This window comes from Diabrotica undecimpunctata, chromosome 6, assembly GCF_040954645.1.
Source record: "Diabrotica undecimpunctata isolate CICGRU chromosome 6, icDiaUnde3, whole genome shotgun sequence".
Lineage (NCBI taxonomy): Eukaryota > Metazoa > Arthropoda > Insecta > Coleoptera > Chrysomelidae > Diabrotica > Diabrotica undecimpunctata.
Window position 1 is genome coordinate 91,592,165 of NC_092808.1, and position 21,661 is coordinate 91,613,825.

The 21,661-nt window shown below is 32.4% G+C and overlaps 2 protein-coding genes across 2 annotated transcripts in view; both read left to right on the forward strand.

Annotated features, from left to right (window-relative positions):
* The window catches only part of LOC140443550 (coiled-coil domain-containing protein AGAP005037), a 1,206,743-nt gene that overhangs the window by 828,325 nt on the left and 356,757 nt on the right, over window positions 1–21,661 (forward strand). The gene's annotated exons all lie outside the window — the stretch shown is intronic.
* Window positions 11,292–12,174, forward strand: LOC140443555 (large ribosomal subunit protein uL22-like). Its single transcript, XM_072534872.1, has 2 exons — window positions 11,292–11,447; window positions 11,575–12,174. Exon 2 carries the CDS (start codon window positions 11,584–11,586, stop codon window positions 12,139–12,141), a length of 558 nt encoding a protein of 185 aa, XP_072390973.1. The 5' UTR covers window positions 11,292–11,447; window positions 11,575–11,583; the 3' UTR covers window positions 12,142–12,174.

Here is a 21,661-nt window from a genome sequence, read left to right on the forward strand (position 1 = left end):
TCGTGTCCTTCCCTTTCCGTGTTTCTTCTTTTTTCTGTGCTATTTGGCTCGTTTTCCACTGAAATATGGTTCTGATCTTTTTCCTTTGTCTTGTAGGAATATTTTCCTGTTGTCAGATCTAATAAAATTGCTGTTTTTTCTGGAGCGTGGTTCAAGTTTTCATCGTTGATACTATTGTTATTTTTTTCTGAGCACCTTTTTTTCCTTCGAGTAACTAAAAAAAGCATATTTTGAGATAAAACGAATTTAAAGTATTACCGATCTTACCTGTAACTTGATCATCACTTTCCTCGGAAGATGATCCTATGCTTGCAAAGAAATGGGGATCAATGATACTGTCGTCTGAATCGAAATCATAACTAATCTGGTTAAAGTCACGGTCTGTTGAATTAAACGTAGTACTTGTCGACTGACCGGGATTAGCAGCAACACACTCTACCCCAACAAGATCTGTCTCAAAACGCTTGCGATCCTCGGCGCAAATATCTGTTTTATTATTTATCTCTAGAAATCTGAAGGTATTTCTTTGTGGCATTTATGTAATTTGCTATTCTAACTGGGAAATGAGGCACAATTTAAGTTGAAACAAATTATTTTATTGGCGTTTCCTCTTCCACTTCAGATGTCGTTTTCTAAATACAATATATTAATAAATTAAACAAATTTTTTTGCTTAGTAAAACAATTCTTCTGATATTTTAATTTAATCCGGCTCATTCATATCGGCAATTCAAACATATATTATACATTTTTGGCCTTACATTCAGTTTACTCTCAAACGTCAATAAAATCTTTTTTTCAACTTAAATCGTGGCTTATATCCCGATTAGAATAATATATTTAAAACAAAATGGTTAGTTAAAATAGAAGGAATTACAGAAAACGCTTACCTGGTTCAATAACATCCGTAGAAACACTTTCGGATATCACATTCATACTGTTTTGAGTGTTTATTTCTTCCTGTTGTATTAAACTTTGTCTTTCACCGATATCTCTAGGAGTTTCTAACACATTTTCTTGTATAAACACTTCCAAAGCATTTTTCATAATTTGTTTAGCACGATGCGACATTTTTTTAACAGGTAAAATACCTGATAACCTAATAGTCGTTAAAATACGGGCGCGAATGTTAGTTCTTAACCTTAAAACAAAAACTGACGGAGTAGTCTTGACTTGAATATCTAGTTACTCCCGATTCAAATGTAAAACCCCCTACTATTTTGTTATGTTGATAAACAGGTAATTGAATATACCAAGAAAAATAAAGCAAAATGCAACATGTCCAAGTGGGTATTTCTACATACCTAGTTATTCACGGACTAAATATTATGTACACGGATGGTCAAGTTAAGATACATTATTTCAAACAAATATTTAAAACTTCAATATTAGATAAGTCGATATACCGGTTCTGATACCTAGTAAATCGTCAAATCCAAATATTCACGGGCTTCTACCAAGTAAATTATTGTTTATTTGAATTACTCATTTATTCACCTGACGGAATTGAAAGAGAACTATTTCAAGATTGAGATATCTTGTTTTTACGAAAATTTGACTTATCGACTTATTCACGGATGGTGATATGTACTGCTTAAATTAAATGTGACAAATCTGTTTAATGTTATGTAAATAATTGTGTTCAGTTTCGCAGTTGGCAATAAATATTTTTTAACTCAAATAAAGATGCTCTAAAATACATGTTTAGTGTATAAATTATACTTCGCCTTAAATTTAAAGAAATTGTATCACTGTTCGGATTAGCATTGACCAAAGTACCTTGATGAAATCTATTTCGGATTTGGCGGATTACCAGTCGAAATAAAGAATATTGTTGGCAACAAAAAGTTGCAGAAGTTAAGACCCTGTAATTAGTGACAATAAAATATCTCACAGACGAAGAAACGATAAATACAAAAATAAAAAAGACAATTAAAAAAGGTCTTTCGGCAAACAGAAGAGATAGTACATATTTAGCAGTAGACGGAAAAATGACTAGATTTGGCAATTTAGGACAATTAGCAAAAAAAATTATCTTGCTTAAATAATGGTTATGGGAATTGCATTCAATAAAGGTAGAATCCAATAGGGTGTGGTCGAAAGATAGCGGTACTCTTTACGTGCAATTAAGCATCTTTTTAAGAAGGGTTATTGTTTCGAATATTACTGTAAAAATGTGCACAGTGACCATAAAAAATATCATGAGAAATGACCCATCATCGGTTAAAGTTAAGATTCTATCTTAAGTAGTGACAATAAGATATCTCTCAGTCGAAGAAACAAAAAATATAAAAATAAAAAAAGACAATTAAAGAGGGGTCTTTCGGCAAACAGAAGAAATGGCTCATATTTAGCAGTAAAAGGAAAAATGACTATATTTGACAACGTAGGACAATTAGCAAGAAAATTCCTCCTCCTCATTCCTTGAGCCCTTGTCACGTGGGCGTGGTGACACTCTAAATAAATATTGGTTTGCTGCTTCTATTGGCTGCGATCATGTGCCATATGGACGGCTTCATGTAAGGTTTTTTCCCACCAGAGGCTTCATTTGGTCTGCCCTTCGTGTTCGAGATCTTCCGCTTGATCTTCGGCCTTCTACTACCCATAGTGTTATGGTCGCCGCTCTTCTAGTTATTTGGCCGAAGTAAATTAGATATGCTCGGTTTCCTTTTTTTAATAGCCTGTCTTTTACATGAAGCTCTTCCAGAATTGAGAGGTTGGTTCTATGTTCTGTCCAGGACACACATAGATTCTTCTATATACCCACATTTCGAAGGCTTTCGATCTTATTTCTATCGATTTTCTTGAGAGTCCATGTTTCAGCTGCGTATGTAGCAATAGGAAAAATAAGTTCTCTAACTTTGTTCTGTTTGTTACTACTCAAAGAACTCTCGTTTCTGCTGTTTTCCGATAAATCTTAGTTACGTTTGCGTTTTGTCGAATCTTAACAGTGTACGAAATTATTATTTTAAACACCGTTTTATACATTCTAGTTTATACTTCTGTTGATGAATGATGATTTTTCCAAATTAGTTTATTTATGACTCTATAATACTCTGTTAACTTTTTTACTCTTTTTTTTTTCTATTATATTAGTAGATTGTTTTATTCCTAGATAGTACACCTCCATTACTTTTTCAATTGCTTTGTTTTCGATTGCCAATTTACATTGTACTCGTTCAAAATATTATAGTTTTTGAATTTCTATGTTTCTCTTATGTTCTACTGTTTAACAGTGGTGGAAAATTGCTGCAGTATTCTCTGGAAAAATCCTAATATTTTATTGTAATTACAAGTACAAGATGTAAGATCTTATAAAGAAGCAAATGCAAATATTGATCACATACTGCTAATAGCAAAAATAAAGATTTTGATAATCAAAACAAATATAAAAAATAAAAAAAAATTAAACATAAATAAATTGAAAACATAAGAAATAAAGCAACAGTATACCGCAGAACTTGTAAAGAAACTAAGCAGATACAACAATAAAGATAAAGAAAGGAATGGAGCAACATAATAGCATAACCTAAATTACAGAACAAATAATAGGAATCCAAAAAACCAAAAAATCGAAAGCATGGTTTGATTAAGAAAGCCATGTGAAATTAAAAACCTTGCGGGAAATAAACAACTAGAGAATAAAAGGCAGAAACAACTAGAACAACCACAATACCGAACCGAAAAGAAAGAAGCCATAAAACTCTAGAGAAGAAAGAAAGAAACATGGATCTCTGAACAAATACAACAGTAAAAATTAAATAATAAGAACAACACGGGACTGTTCGAATATAAAATACAATCATACAGTACCAAAAAACAAACATTAAAATAACCAAAAAAGATTGGGAAAAACACTGTACAGATCTATACAAAACCAGGCAAGAAACATATACAAAAGATAAAGAAATAACATATAATATAGATGCAGAGATAGAAGCACCAACCTATCTAGATGTCGTAAAGCAACTAAAACTAAACAAAACTACATGTCATGATAAAATTAACAACGGACTGTTCATAAACGGAGGAGAGCTGTTGAAACGAATGTACAAACTAATGATCAAAATTTGGAAGGACGAAAACATTCCTGTAGAATCAAAAAACGGACACATCACACCAATTTTAAAAATAGGGATGCAACTAAGCTATTATGTTACTAAACACAACGTATAAGGTCGTGACCACAATCATGAGAAACCGACATAGAAAAAAAGCTACGAACGTAACATAGAACGACAATCGACTTTCTACGAACAATTGCAAACCATCCTGGATAAAATACCTCATAAAGAACCCTTAATTCTTATGGGTGACTTTGATGTACATATTGAAGATGAAATAGTTCCAGGAGTAAAACAAAGATTTAATGAAAACCATGTCAACGCAAATGGAGAACTCATGGCTAACCTCGGTGCTTTTAACCACCTGAGAATCAATAATACATTTTTCGACCATAAGCTTCACTATAAATATACATTTAAATACTCCAGGGGGCACAGATTCTAAATATCCGAACTTTAAACTCAGCAGACGCAGGGAGTGAACACAAAATAGTACTAGCAAAAATAAGAATGAACATAACACCGAAACAGTTTCTACAAGAAATCACCGAGGAAGAATTCAATGTAGAATCCCTGTGGAACGACTCTGCAAGAAAAATGTACCAAAGGAGGCTAGCACAGAAGATACAGCTGAAACAAATAGACGACATCGAAGATATAAACGCGTGCTGGGAGAAAATTGAAAACAACATTGAAGAAGCAGCAACCGAAGCTCTAGGAAAACGTAAAGTCATACTGAATAAAAGAAACAACAATACACCATGGCTAAGCAGAGAAATAAAAGAGAAATGTAAAGAAAAACGAGAGGCCTACACGAAGTACAAAACATCAAATACTCCAGAATCGCGAGACACCTATAGAAGAATACGAAATGAAACAAAGCAGTTAGTAAGAAGAACAAAACGTCTTACACCTACTGTATAAAAGAAATATACCAATCAATATTATACAAACCATCGAAAATATCTACTTCCATAATCGAATACAGGCAAAGATAAATGGAAAACTAAGACAGTGTATATCAGTACAAAGCGGATTCAGACATGGTGACTTGTTAAGCCCACTTTATTTTAATTTTATAATGGGCGAAATAATACAAGCAGTACGTAAAGGTCATGGTTACAGAATGGGTAACAAAGTGATCCAAATAATATGTTATGCAGACGACGCCGCATTAATCGCCGAGACAGAAGACGAGCTCCAAATATTCCACTACGATGTAAAATCGAAATTGATGGGAAAATAATAAAGCAGGAAGCAAGGTTTAAATATCTGGGAATAAATATAACTAGTTACGGAGATGAAGAAGAAGTACGACAATAACGCTTAAAAGCAAGTAAAGCGGCGGGATCTCTTAATGACACAGTCTGGAAGAACAAACACCTAAGACAAGATACATAAACAAAATTCTATACAGAACGAGACGACTACTAAAAACAACGGAGATGAAAATACTCCGACGAATATCAGGGAAAAGTCTGTTAAATAGAGAGGGAAGCGAAAATATAAGAAGAGCATGCAATATAGAAGACATAAATGGATGGGTGACAAAACGTAAACAGGAATGGAACGAACACATTAGTAGAATGGCAGAGGATAAGATAGTACGAATAGCACGAGATAAGTCACGAAATGGATGAAGAAGTATTGGCAGACAAAGAAAAAGATGGTGCGGTAATTTAAACAACTTCGGAGGTTAATATTTTAAGAAGAAACATGCTTTTAAGCCTAAATACAAGAAGGAAGAAGAAGGAGACTTACAACAGACCAACAGACAGTAGACAGTAAACAGACAATAATTATTAAAATGAACGCAATGAAGGACGCAAATACAAACAAAGTTAATAAGGCAGATTAGAATGACAATGAAGTACTCATTAGCAAGAGTTAAAACAACCGAAGATACAAACGACATCAATATAGAACGTGGTGTAAGCCAAGGAGATGTCTGCCAATGGCGCTATTTATTATGGTACTAGAAGGAGTAATTACAGATATAGAGCAGAAAATATTCTCGTTCAAAGTTTAACACACACCATAGGAAACGCTGACAACCTAGCATTGGTAGCGCGTGAAAAACAAAAGCTAGAAGAAAAACTCCTATCGTTAATAAGAGAAACAAAGGACAGAGAACTAATAATCAATCAGAATAAAATAAAATACTTAATAAGTACAAGAGACGATGTAAACAGACTAACAGAAATAAAAATAGGTGCAAATAAATTCCAGAAGGTCGATTACTTTAAATACTTGGGGGATGTTAGTGGACGGCAAAAATTGAAGGGGTACAGAAATAAGATAAAACATTAAACAGAAGAACGAAGTATATTGGAAATATCACCGACTATAGAGCAGCAATTAAACCGGTGATAGCATATGGAGCGGAAGTAATGTGTCTTACGAAAAAAAGATGAAGAAAAACTAAGAATGAGTAAAAGAAAAATTATGAAAAGAATACACGGCCTAGTAAAGACAGAACATGGAGAATATAAAAGACTGATTAACCATGAAAGAACAAATATAACTGAAGGGGATATAGTAAAATTTATTAAAGAACAAAGACCGTGATGGTTGGAACACATACAAAGAAGAGAAGAAGAAGCAATAATTACGACGGTAACAAACGGGAAACAGAAATAAGATAGAAAGACTAACTACTAGAGGATATATCAAATGATATGATCTCCTCCCTGTGGAACCCCTTTCTTAGATTAGGTACACACGTAAACAGAGATCGCTCTTTTTTGTCTTATAACGAATACTGCATATGTAAAAGATCGGCCTGTTCTGAATTATTGCTGATCTTCTAATATATTAATATAAATATCCATATTTTTTGTAAATGGTTTCTAGCGCTGTTTCTTTTTAGTTCTGGCTAATTAGTGGATTTTGGTTTTGAATGTCTTATATTACTCGTAAACTTCTGTAAATCTTGATGCCCTATACCTCCGAAATACCAGTGTTTTCAACATACCCTATGAACCAAGGTGTGTTTTACTTAAATTTGACATTTCTTTTCATTGTTTTATTTCGCTAGTTCAAAGTTCCTACTCCATACGACATCGTGAACTGCGTCTATAATATGTATCTGCGTTATAGTATGTTTCGTTTTATCATTGGTTATCCCGTTTCTGTATCATCTTTATCTTTAGTGGGCTTCAGTTTTGTCTTATTTTCCTTCTCTCTAGTGAAGAGTCTCTAGTCCATATTGTGGTATAATATCTGGCATTCGAAATGTGACTATATAGGCATATTATTAAAATTGTTTGGTCTGCAAAAGTCTCAAACGAAGAACTGTTAAGATGAATTGAACATGGCAGAAAGCTTATGAACACAACTAAAATAAGAAAGACACAGGAAGAGTCGAATGAAGAAAGGGCTTGGGAAAAAAGAAGAAATCTTTGCTGGGGAATATCAGAGATTGAACTAACCTCATTGTTGAACAGATATTTTACGTTGCAAAAGAAAGGGAAGCGTCTAAAGACGTTATCACCAACCTTCATTAGAAGACGGTACAATAAGAAGAAAGTATAATATTTTTACTGATTATTTTTGCATATTTCCTATTTATAGTTTAACTTCCTCCTTTGCGGTTATACCCTTCTCTCTAGCAACATAATTAAATTGTATTTTGAAAAGTATACTATGGCCAAAAAAAAAATGCAACACCTAGAAGGACAAATATTTATTTATAGAAGTATGAATTATAGTATTCTTATTATTTGATAACAAATTTGCAACGTCATTTTCGTCAAAATATTAATAATAAGTGGCTGCTCCTTAATTTTCTTGACTCAGTTACTCTGTGGCTCATTCATCAAATTAATTGGTCTATACAATATTGAGGAATACTCATCCAGATTCTTCTTATGGCATACCACAGGTCTTCTAAGTTTGCTGGAGGACGTGGCAATCGATTTAAGTTTTAACCTACTATATCCTACACATATTCGATGGGTGACAAATCAGCTTATCTTGATGGCCACTTTAAAGTCTCTGTATCAAATTCTTGTATGAACTCCATAGTTTCATGACCAATCTGAGGTCTAGCATTATCATGTTGAAAGATCGCATTTGAAATGGTTCGCGGGTAGGGATGTAAAACCAGTTGCAGTACTTCACCAATAAATTTGCTTTCCAAACTTATAGCACCCTATACCATATTGCATGGTTGTCTTGGTGTATGACGTTTAACAGCCAAGTCTATATTTCGTCTCTCGCCTCAAAAACGTCTTACCCTTATGCGCCAAATAAAACCTAAATTCACGAAGCAGACAAAATTTCATTATGCTGTGGTGTCAAAGTTAACACCAAAAGCTGACGGTAAGCTCTCAGTTCCATTCCAAGTAATATTTGATTAACTGTTCTTCCTGAGACTATTCTACCTGTAGCTGCAACTAAATCATTTCTTACTTGATGTACACTGTCCTGTCTATTTCTGAGAACAAAACGTCCAAGATGGTCAAATTACGGCCTTGCAATATTCTAGGAAGTCCAGAACATCCATGACGCCGATAAGTCTCATCATTTGACCACCTCCTCCAAACTCTTAACCTTAACACCGTTGATGAATTAGCTTCAACACTTCGTGAAATTTCCCGTAAACCAAACCCGGCTTCTTTCATGCCTACAATGCGCCTTTTTGGAAGTCGCTTAAATGACGAAATTGCCAACCAACGCGAATTCTTGGCATTTTAAATTTTTTTGGGTAAATCAAAAACAATCCAAAATGACTAAAAATCCCAAATAAACTTAAGTTGCCTAATAGATACACAGAAATAAACTTCTTGTCTCCAAAAAAAGGGAAAAAACTTCAGTTAAAGAATAGATAGCGAGGTAAAAACTGTATCAGATATATACTTTTACATAAGACTTACAAAAAAAATGTTTTTGATCCTAATAAATAAAAGTATACAAAGCATTTTTTAACCATTAGTATATTAAGCAAGAATCACTTCCCACAGTTGCTTGTAGCTATACTTCTCACCTATAACTATTTAGTAGGTAGGTATATAGATATTCATCGACTTTTATCCTCTTACTCTCTAATGTGTACTTAAATTTCATTTTATGATTTAAAAGATAGTGTTTATTTAATTCGTATGAAAGTCTTAATTCGTTCCCGGAGCACAACGCTACAATGAGTTCTTTATTACTATTTTAGTTAAACCTTTGTTTCACGCCTACTTTGTTTCACGCCTAAGGCCATCGTTTTTCTGTAATCTATCCATCGTATTTTTGCAGTTCATAATAAAACCTTTCTCTTTCTGGTTTGTAATTCACCGGAAGTTATATTCTAAGTAAATTTACCTTCTTTTTGTTTATTCCCATTTTGACTGTGCCAATCCTTTCTGGTGCAAAAACGCTTAACTTTTTGGTAATTCTCTTTCCTCCGTATTTTGCTGTCTGATATATTGATGCCACGCTGTTTACCAATGTAGGTATTTTTCCACCTGTCGTTTGTCCTTTTCCTTACTTGTTTGTCTCTTATAATGCAAATGTCATGTTGCTCTAACTTGTTGCATTTCTAAGTAGATATGTTTTTTGTTTCCCATTTGTTTGCTCTTTTTTCGCGTGGATATTTTCCATCCTATTTCTATGTTTTTTGACTGTAATGTGAGCATCCCAAATTGTTTTATAGCTAGTAGATAGCTAGCATCTTCCATGAACCTTACTCATTTATCTGGTAGTGAGACAACTTAGGATATATACCTATTATCTACCAATGATCCTCTATCAATCCAAGATAGCGACTTAGAACACTACAGATAAAGTTCTACCATATACTCACAGAAAAAATGATTATCGGTTGTTATTTATTAATAAGCAATTCCACAAGACCGAAGAAAGGAAACAAAAAAAAGATCCTGAAATAGGCTCACAAAAAGGGAATCGAACAGAACTACAACACTGTAAGACTTATTAGAAAAATTAAACTGGATAAGGAATAAATATACAACATTGCAGTAACGTTAAAAAAACTACACTGAGATTTGTTTTATCACAAACCAAACGCAACAGCCTACAGAAAAAATCAATAAGTAACTGTATGCATAAAATACCTTGCGAATATAACAACTTTTATCTGAGAGTGGATTTAACATGAATCTTATTTTAAAAGCAAATACTTCGATAGATCTCAAATAATATGTACCTAAACATGTTTAGGATAGATGCATTTGAAAACATCACTAGAATGTAGTAAGATCTGGTTACCAATCCTGAGAAGAAGTTACTAGTAGGAGTACCTATATCTAACGAGTTAACAACAGGTCAGCAGATACATTATCTTTAGTCAACTACAACAAGAACAAAAAGAAAAGAATTTTTCAATTTTAATTTCATTTCTATATCAATACTTATTTTGTCTAACTAATTATGAAATCAATAACAAAATAATAATAATATAATAGAACTGTTTAGCACATCCACAATAAAAACACGAAATAAACTTTATTACCGAATCCTTCCCTCTTTTTATTTTGGAAAATTAGAAACATTTGGATAAACATAATGTTTAATCTCACAACTAAAATTAACCTATTGCCATTGTTACATTAGGAGAAAATCTTTACTTCTCTACTTTATCTTTCAGGATACCACAAAATTAAGACTATTGGAGTTCATAAAAAATTGTATAATGTTTAATTATTTTAAATTATTATTATTCAGTTTTATATTTAATTTTGCAATAATTGTATTTTTTTTCATTTACTTTCAATTTTGTATGTTAGTCTAAGAAAACTTCAAACTTAGGCAACACTGGAGTGACAGCAGTGGGTTGTCTACATTTGGCGCATCACGTTGGCACAAAATAAAATTAAACCTAAATTCGTATTCTACCGAATATTTTACACTCTTATTCCCGACTTTAATTAATATCCACATGTTTATAAATTACAAAATATTATTAAACATGAACAAATTAAAAATAATTTAAATGCATGTTCATCGAGAATGTTCATCATAGAAAGCAATCGAGAGATGGAAACGAGTTAACAAGCATGGCTCACGTTTGCGTTGGCAATTCATTCGAGTATTCGGGCGTTGTTCGATTCGTATTGCGCCGATCATAATCGAATATGTGTTTCTAACAAAAACACACCTAAACTGGAAAATTTTAATATAAAATAAGTAGAATTAATTTAAAAATTGATATTGAAAAAAATTTTGATTTTATCAAAGGCATGTCGGTATAGGACAATTAAATATAAATTAAACTAAAAATCATCGAGTTGAAATCTAAACTCGATACTTAAAATAACAGGACTGACACGTGACAGATTAAAATATATGTTGGCATTACCGAAAGTTTTCATTCCTTTTTGTATAAAATTGTCACGTTTTAGGTGGTAGTGTACAGAAGTCAGGAAAATAAAGAAAAGTAAGTGTTTTATAAAGTATATTTTAATTTTAAACCACTCTCTATGTACTAGAAACACATTTAAATCCAGTAATAAATTATATACACAGATTGTAAAATTTTCTAAAATGGCTACATTTTATTTTAGGTTATCAAAATGGGCCGATATGCACGTGAGCCCGAAAATGCTGCAAAAACTTGCAAAGCTAAAGGTTCAAATTTGAGAGTACACTTTAAGAACACATGTGAAACTGCAAATGCAATCAAGAAGATGTCCCTCAAAAGAGCTGTAGCATATTTAAAGAATGTAACAATCCAGAAGGAATGCATTCCATTTAGAAAATTCAATGGTGGAGTTGGTCGTTGTTCTCAAGCCAAACAGTTTGGTACTACTCAAGGAAGATGGCCCAAAAAATCGGCAGAATTTCTTTTACAACTCTTGAGAAATGCTGAAAGCAATGCTGACTATAGTGGACTTGATGTAGATAGATTAGTAATAGAACATATTCAAGTAAACAGAGCTGCTAGCCTAAGACGTCGTACATACAGAGCCCATGGTAGGATCAACCCTTACATGTCTTCACCCTGTCACATTGAATTATGGCTAACTGAAGGAGAATCTACATCAGAAGCTCCCAAAAAGTCTTCACAGAAGAAGAAATCAGCTCTCAATAAAGTAAAGAGACCTAAAGCACCTCAAGCTGTATCAAATTAAACAGTTTGTTATTTAATTAAAATATTTTCTGTACTCTGAGCTTCTTTTTCATCTTACCTGTTAGTAAGTCTTACCTGTTACTAATTTTCAAATATTTGTAGATTCATGGATTTTGATATTAAAAAAAGTGTTTGTTAACAGTAATTGCACAAGCAATTGAGCCCATAAAAAACAATTAAAATGAGAGACCCAATATTGAATATAAAAATTATTCTAGGTTATTTGTATGCTGCCCTTTATAATAGCTCTTTTCTCTTGACATTATTTCTTCTGTGAGTATTCAGCCAATTATTTTTCTTTTTATTTACAAAATTGCTTCAACCACTAGGGGTTATTAGCATGGTACAATAAATTACATACATGTTAATAATGTTACACTATATTTTGTGAACTAGTCTTGCATTTTGTAAAAAGTTTATAGTTTTGTCATTATTGAAGCCGTTTAAGCACTCTTTGGATGAAGTGGGTAATCCAGCTTGAAGTCGTTCTAGGGTGTACAAAGGGCAGTCCACTAGCACATGGTCCACTGTAGTTACACAATCACAACTGTAGCACATGGGAATTTGTTCTTTACTTAGAAGGTAATCGTGTGTTAACTTCGTATGGCCTATACGTAATCTAGAGATGCATACTTGGTCTCGTCGCTTGAATGGGAGTTTGTATACAGCTACCTCTTCCTTAATGTTTTTCATGGATGTCTCAGAATTGTTCCAGTGTAGTTGCCATTCCTCGCTTATTTTGTTTCTAAAATATTGCTTCAGGTCGCTATAAACGCATTTAGTGAAAATGTTAATTGTGGATTTTCTGCTGCTTCCCTGGCCAATTCAGCCAATTATGAATTTACAGTTTTTTGTATTTCCACTATATGAACTCTTAATATGTTTGTGAAACTATTTTTGTATCTTATTAATGTTCTCGTTTATATTAACATACTTCATAAGTATGTTAATATGAACATTTCAGAAATTGTTTCAAAATACAAATAGAATAAATGTAATAATTTGTTTAATTATTATTTTGAGAACGATTTCTGGAAAAGTGGAAATTAAAATACATATTTTTAATTACCTGATATTATGAAATATCAGGTAACACTTCTCAATTCTTATTTTTCAGAATCTTTCTCAGCTTTTTTTTCATTTATTCATGCCGTTTATAATTTATATGCCTCTTGCTGTTTATCTCTATTCAATGTGTCTGTACTCTTTACATTGTCATTCATTCTTATATTTTATAGTTCATCTACGTTTTTCACCAAATCCATTTCATATTAGTTTTAATAGTTTATTAACTAGTTTTGTTTCAGTTAATCTTTCGACTTCTTGAATATTTATATTTTCATAAAAAAGAACTCTATTTTGTATTTATTAGATTCTTAAATTGCTAGATTAACTAGTGCCACAAATATTTAAAATTTTCGGCTGTTAAGCTATATCTATCTGTATTTATGTTATTGTTTTGTTTAAGGTTTATTGTCTGTTTCTCTTTCTATATTTGTTATAATTTTGTTTGTGTCACGTTTTTAATTTTTTTTGTATTTCAATATTTATTGTTCTCAAGCTATTTTCTTATGGCATCTTAATGCAATTTAGTATTTTTGTTGGCAATAACCACAATTTTACTTTAACATCAGTTTATTTGACATATCTATATGCACATCAGAAATTGTTCTCAAAGTACAAAAAAAATTGTGTTTTGAGACTGATTTCCGAAGAGGAAATCACACTTATTTTAAATTAAAATTGTGGCATATTCCCAACAAAAATAGTAAATTCAATATTTATGGTTAGTCCTAAATAATTTATTCTACTAATATTCTACCATTTATCTAAGATCAGGAAGTATATTATAGCATATTTGCAGGTGATTATGTTGATTTCTCAGTTGACTTCAAATGTTGGTTATCACAAATTTTCAATGGTCCTTATCAGTTAGTCAGTGTCTATTATCAATGTCCATATTGCTTTGTATGTTATATTCTTTGAAATAATGTATTGGTAACTTGTGGTAACCAATTACTTAATATTATTTTTTCGATTCTTTCTTTCTAGTAATTCTTTTTTGTGAGTTTCTATTAGTTTTTACTTTTCATATTATTACAGTATACTCCCTCTATAACGAACACGGTTATTACGAGGTTTCGCTTATAACGAGATACATTAGATGTCCCGAGAAATTTCTATTGGACTATAACCCTCTATAGCGAGGCAAATTTGGTTATAACGAGAGAAAATAAGATCCAAAAACGTGTTTTTTTACGTTTTTGGCTCGGTCGTGGCTATAAATAAATACCTTTTTAAATGGCCCCTCAATAAACTTAACTGCCGCCCGCAATAAACTTCTTTACAATAAATAAATAAAACTACTGTTTCACATCTTTAGAAAATATGATAGATAGAATGATACTGGACAATTTAAAGCAGTTCAAAATGACAGAGTTCTTAAAATTGCAGAAGCAATAGTTTATGGTATTCTTGAAAATACGCTTTATACATTATGTAGTTGGAAAAAAATGTAAGTACAGATTTTTTGTTCTAATGTATCATTGACAATATTAGTAAACAACTCTTTTTTTGTTGTAATGTATTTCATTGACAATAAAAGTAAATAACTTTTTTTCAAAAACGCCATTCAAACAATATTTATTAGCCACTTATATTGCTCCTAATAGCTTAACTATAGGAAGTTAATGGTTTAGAAAACTACATATTCATATGTATGCACAGTAATATTGTTGTCTGATATAACGAGATCCGCTTATAACGAGGTAATTAGTCTGCCATTTCAGTTCTCGTTATAGAGGGAGTCGACTGTATATAGAGTTTATTACAAAAGTTTGTAAATAAATATTTTTATACAATTTCAACTTGTGATAGTTTTGCATGAGTAATATTTCATCATCTGAATGGCAGTTTTGACATATTACAGTAATTTAACAATAACAACACAACAATTTTTAGTACACTTTATTAATTTTAAACAAAATGGTCCTCTTATTACTTTATTTGACTTTGTTTTCAGGTCATGGCCAAATCATTACAAGTCAGCCTTTTTCTTAGCTGTTATTGCTGGAGGTACAATAAAAGCAGGAACAAGACTAATATCAGCCACTATTTTCTGATTGCCTCTAGCTTTGTCTCTAATCTTTATTTTAGATCATTCTTTGTCATCAAAGTTAGTTTTATAAAATAGCTAACCTTTTGTGTCAATAGAATTGTTTTTACCCATTGTTCCACTAAGTTTTTTTTTAATCATAAACATTTTCAGTCTGGGCTTGGATGACAGAATATGATTTTCCTACTGGCCATGTCCTACTGTTAAATATTTATGGTAGATAGCTGATAGTTGAAATTGGTAATACATTAACAGCATATAAGTACATAGCACAAACATATTTGTTTTTATTCTGTCCACAGCAGTTATCAGAATAAAATATTGCTATTTGGTTCTCCACACAATGGTCTATTGGGTAAATAAATACAAAACTACCAATTTCATTTGAACCTCTGTTAGCTATGGCTTCCTGCCACACATACCTTCTTTATTCGTAATGTTGTAAAATTGAAAGTACTTAGTTTACTTTTACAATAAAGTGCTGAAGATATTCCTAAAGGAGTGGGTAATACAGCTTGTAAATCATACACTAAAACTATGTTTTTTTTCTGCATCTTTCCTTGATTGCTCTACATCATTCTGTTTTTCAGTTCTTGCATGTTCTTTGTTTCTAGTGTGAGTTTTATATTCCTCATCCATTAAATTATTTTCTTGTGGAGAGCAATTTCGATACTTCTGGCATAAATTACATTGACCTTTTTTTGGCCTGAACAGACCAATGTTGTATTCAGAATACTTTTACATAATTAGGTTGTTTAGCATAAGGTTCATTTTGTTCCTCACATTTTTCTTTATACAGCCTATATAAAATAGGCAAATTGAGGCTTCGATCAAGGTATTCTAGAGACATTTTTGCCCTTAAATAGTGGGATTCAATAGCTGACGAATATCTTTTAATATGGCAGTGTTGGTCGATTTTTGATGACTGTGTCTTCCATGCATATTACTTTCAACCATACATTCTATATTTAATTTTTTTAAAGCAGTCCTTATCATCATAGTACTAATAAACAAAATACTAACAAAAAAGTGTTTATACACTCTAACTTATCTCCATTAACAACAAAATGAAATGCAAAATTTTTTGATCTATTACTTCCTTCTTATATTCGTATTTTGGTATGATTTGGCTAAATCTTTCGTCCTGGTAATATTTAAACAATAAAAACTGGTAAATTTTTTTTCCCTGTCTTGATTACTAACATTACTTTAAACAGCATCTGCTTTCACATTAATTACAAATTCGTCTATGTGGCTTTTTCTTCAGAACATTATTTGCCTCTTCATTCGTTTGTTCTGCTGATGTAGTTTATAAGTCAGTCATTACATTTTTTTGAGTACTGCTGTTATTCTTTTTTTGTTGGTGAATATTGAGCTGAATTTTCATTTTCATATCGGACGAATTAAAATCTTCAGGATTATTTACGCCAGTTTGGATCATCACTATCATTTAAATTATTTCCATTCTGAGATATATCAACATTCTGTTGCAGTCTGTTGTCTAAAGCAGTGTATGTTTTAGGACTACCTGTATCATAAGTATCAAAATTAAAGTCTTCACCAGGAATACATGACAGAAACACTGGTTTAACATGAGTCATATCCTCATATTCAGTAATAAATTCAATCATTTTTTTCTTCCATATCCCTTAACTGTATCAAAAACCAACCAAAGTAAATATCAATTATCATACAAAAATTAAAGACAAGAGAACGCCTTAATAAAGAAGAAAAAATATTTATTTCGGTTTTTATAGTAGAAACAAAATTATTATACTGAACAGTACAACTGTAGAATATTTAGCCAAAGACACAAGGATTAACACATGCAAGTTAATCATTTTTTCTTGCATACTTATTTCTAGCGGATTATCGTAAATAATTCATTACAACTGATGTTGGTTATATTTTGTCATCTTTCAGTGTTCATATTTCCAGCATATGTTAGGATCGAATTGACTATGGTTTTCCAAATGTATTTTTATTGTGTTCGCTGATATTCTTATCTAAGCTTTTCTTGTAGTCTCTTAGACTTAAAATTTTGTATGTCTAGTATTTTTTATAGCATTCACAAACTTTTTGTTTAATCAAAGCTTTCATGTAGACAATGGTTCTCTTCTGGATAAGTAATAAGGGCTGTTCTGTTCGTTATTTTGCAGATATATGACATTCTTCATGAATTATTTTTGGTAGTACGTCTCCTCTCTACTCACAGAACTTTCTTCTTGTTCTAGTTCCATGACTTTTATCGATCGTTGAATATCATGTTGGTTACCGTATTCGCTCTCGTGGCTTTATTGACAGCAGCTCTAAATAATGATGTAGTCGATTTTCTGTACCATTATCTTAGATTTTTCAGCCATGATGTTCTACCAGGACCACGTTTACCTTGGATCTTTCCCTGAATGATCAGATGTAAAAGTTAATATTTTACATTCTTCTTCTTCTTACAATGCCTATCCGTTCCGGATGTTGGCGATCAACATGGCTATCCTAACTTTGCTTGCTGCTATTCTGAATAGTCCGGTTGTCGATGTATTAAACCACTTTCTCAGGTTTTGAAGCCAAGATATTCTTCTTCTCCCCGGTCCTCTCTTTCCAAATACCTTGCCCTGAAGAATGAGTTGCAACAAGCCGTATCTCCGTTCATTCCTCATAGCATGGCCAAGATATTCTAGTTTGCGCTCTTTGATGGTGTTAATAATTTCACATTCCTTGTCTATTCTACGTAGGACCTCAACATTAGTCACACGATCCACCCATGAAATTCTTAAAATATTTTACATGGTGTCTCATAATGTAACTGAAGTAGTCTAGCTTGCGTCTCTTTAGTATATTGACCAGTTGTGTTGTTTGGTTCAGGAGTCATAAGGACCTTCTCATTTCTATCTGTGGACTCAGGTTATTCATAGTAGTCGTCTGTATAACCATATCTCAAAGGCTTCCAAGCATTTAAGCATCGCCTCACTTAGGGTCCATGCTTCCACTCCATACAGTAGCACTGGAAAAATATAGCAGTATATCATTCGAACGCGAAGGTCACTACTAACATCGAGACTGCAAAGTATGTTCCTCATTTTTACAAAAGTGGCTCGTGCTTGTTCTATACGGCTTGTAATTTGGACGGTTGAATTCCAGGTGACATTGATTGTACTGCCGAGATACTATACTGCCGATAGTATTCAGCCTTATCCCACTCCTCTTTTTATATTTATTTCATCCGACAGTTCTTGTTCAACTTTAAAACTTGCCACTTGATGCTAGTATAGATTTATAATTATTCGTAAATCTTTATCGTCCAATCCAGCTGTTTTCAAAATTTCTATCATTTTGGTATGTCGGACCTTGTCAAAAGCTTTTTCAAAATCGATTGCACAGATGTATACATTTTGATTTATATCTCTGGATAATACCTTGGATACTGGACAAGGCTTCTCTTGTACCCAAGCCACTCCTAAATCCATTGAGTGTTACTAATTTTCTCCTCTAATATCGTGTATATTCTGCTATGTATTACTAGCAGGAAGTTCTTCAAAGCCTGACTCATGAGACTTATTGTCCTATAATCACTGCATGTCTTTGCACGATGTTTCTTTGGTAGGTATTGTGACAAATGTCGTCTTAAGCCAACCAGTTGGTAATATCCGAGTCATAAATTCTGTTAAAGAGACCACTCGGTGCTTTTTCTCCCAAAAACTTTAGTATTTCAGAAGTTACTTTATTGGAGCCAAGTGCTTTTCCATTTTTTGCCGTTTATATTGCCCATGTAACCTCACTTTTTGTTATAGATGGACCTTCTATAAATCGGCGTATAGTGTTCTATATAGTTTTTCCATTCTTTTAACTGTTCATTGATATCTAATATTCTGTGTCCGTTTTTGTCTTCTAATCTTTGGGATAGTTGTTCTTTCTCTTTTATCTCTTTTCATTTCTTGTGCAGATGAAATGTATCGTGTTTCGTTTTATATTGTTCAATTTCATTACATTCTTTACTATGAAATTGTGTTTTCGCATGTCTTATCTTCTGCCTGATTATTGCGTGGATCCTTTTGTATTTGTTTTTATCTTTATTTTTGAATTCTCTTCTTTGATCCATGAGTCTCAGTATTTCTTCTGTCATTCACCCTTGTTTTCTTCTTGTTTTTACTGCACTGAGTTTCGTTTTTTGAACGGTCTTTATTATATCTTTAATTCTCGTCCAGTTTTCCTCAGTACTTTCATCTTTGCTTGATGTTAACCTTATTTTTTGATCTAAAACACTGGTAATTTTTTGTTTTACGGTATCATTTGACATCTTTTCTCTATCAATAGTAACTGCTTGCTTATTAATCCTTGTAACTCTTTTTAATCTCAGTTTTATTTTCCCTATAAGAATATTGTGATCTGTTGGTACATCTACACTTGGATATGTTTTGACATCTAATACTGAATTTCTGTATCTTTTACTTATACATATGAAGTCTTTTTGGTTACGAACCACACGTTCAGGTGTATCTGCTGGTCTTCTCTAGGTGCAAAGACGACGATTTGTAAGTTTGAAAATTGTGTTTGTTATTACTAGTTGCTTTTCTACACAAAAAAGATGCCAACACATCTCTTCTTTCATTTAGTATTCCCAGAACATATTTTCCTATGATATCTTCCTGTTCTCTTTCACCAATCTTCGCATTAAAGTCTGCCATGACAATATTGATCTCGTGTTGTTTTGTAGATGCTAATACTTTTTCTAAATCATGATAGAATTTTTCAATTTCTTCTTCATAGTCTTGTGTAGATACATATGCTTGTAATATATTTACATTTATTGTTTTTGTTTGTATTTGTAACATTAGTATCCTGTCTGAGAATAGGACGTTTTTTACAACTTTATCTGTTTTCTTCGTTACCATTATGGCTACACCATTTTTGTGTTTTGAACTGTCTTCTTCTGAATACTATACAATGTGATCGTCTGTAGTTAATTTACCAGACACTGGCCACTCATTTCAATTATTTCAAGTATACTTATATTTAGGCGCTTCATTTATTTTATGGTGTTATGAACCTTTCCTGGTTTGTACATGCTTTTTACATTCCATGTATCTATTTTTCTTTCATCAGAAAATGTATTCATGCTTCAAGCTGATCCGGAAATTCTTAGCACCTCTGCTCCATTTAAGGAGCTCCCGTACCTAGGGCCGTTGTAGTTATCAGCGATTTCCATGATTGTTAAAACCGAGCCTAAAACTATGAAATTCAGGTGCTTAGCCGTCCAAAGTAAAATGCATTCAGATACAACAATGTGATGACGGACGGTGGTAGTGGTAATAAAATGTAAGTGTGGTTGAGATCTTCTCCCACTCTATTCATTTGCAGATGCGTAGTGGCATCTGTACGTACCGTATTAACGAAGATCGTCGAAGTTCATAATGCCTTTTTAACTGTATGAGTCCATCGGGTTGGTGATCGCCCTCGACTTCTTCCCTCCGGTTTTCCTTGACCTGGAATCTTATGGCTTCATTGGCCAATCATAGTGGTCATACCATGGGAATCTGGGTTCATACTTTGGACGGTGCTTTTGTTTATAACTATATAGTTTTCGTATTTAAACTTTAAATTGATTTTGGTGCCACAAAGATATATTTTATGTTCAAAAAGAATTATTATAAAAACCAAACATTATCTTAGTGATTTCGCAGGGTAATTACATATAACCTCTAATTCATTTGCCATAGGTAGGTACTTATGCTCATTCACATATCGACGACTTACGTTTAACTGAACTTTTTGATTTAATTATATTGAATGATAGCACATATGCAAAACGGAACAGGATAATGGACGTATAGAATAATATGATTGACAGACGGAAGTAGTCTTCCATCTTAATTTTTTTATTTGTGTTTTGATTACATAATATTATGTAAGGCTTTGAAACTAGAAATAAAGGTGGAAATGATATGCTGGAATAACAACAGCATTAGATATGGCGATTGTTAACACATTTTTTAAAAAGACAGAAAATCAACTCATCACATACAAAAGTCGACAAAATCACTCCCAAATAGATTATAACAAGAAAACAAGGTATACGTGAACGTAAGAACTGAAAAGTAATCGTGAGACTGTGCACTATAAACATCCAAGTGAGCCAAAGTTGCTGTGGTGGACATTGAAGTAAAAAACGAAACTAAAACAAAATATGATATTCAGTTTGGTTTTATGCAAGGCAAATCAACAATAGATACGATTTTCATTATGATGTCATTTGGTATTTATTGATCTTAAGAAAGGATATGATGAAGTTCTTATAGTGATTCTATGGTGGACGCTCAATAAGAAAGCAGTTCCCGGTGAGTATGTGAAGATTGTAAGAGACATGTTTGAAGGAGTAATAACAAGTGTGGAAGACACTGATAAATTTCAT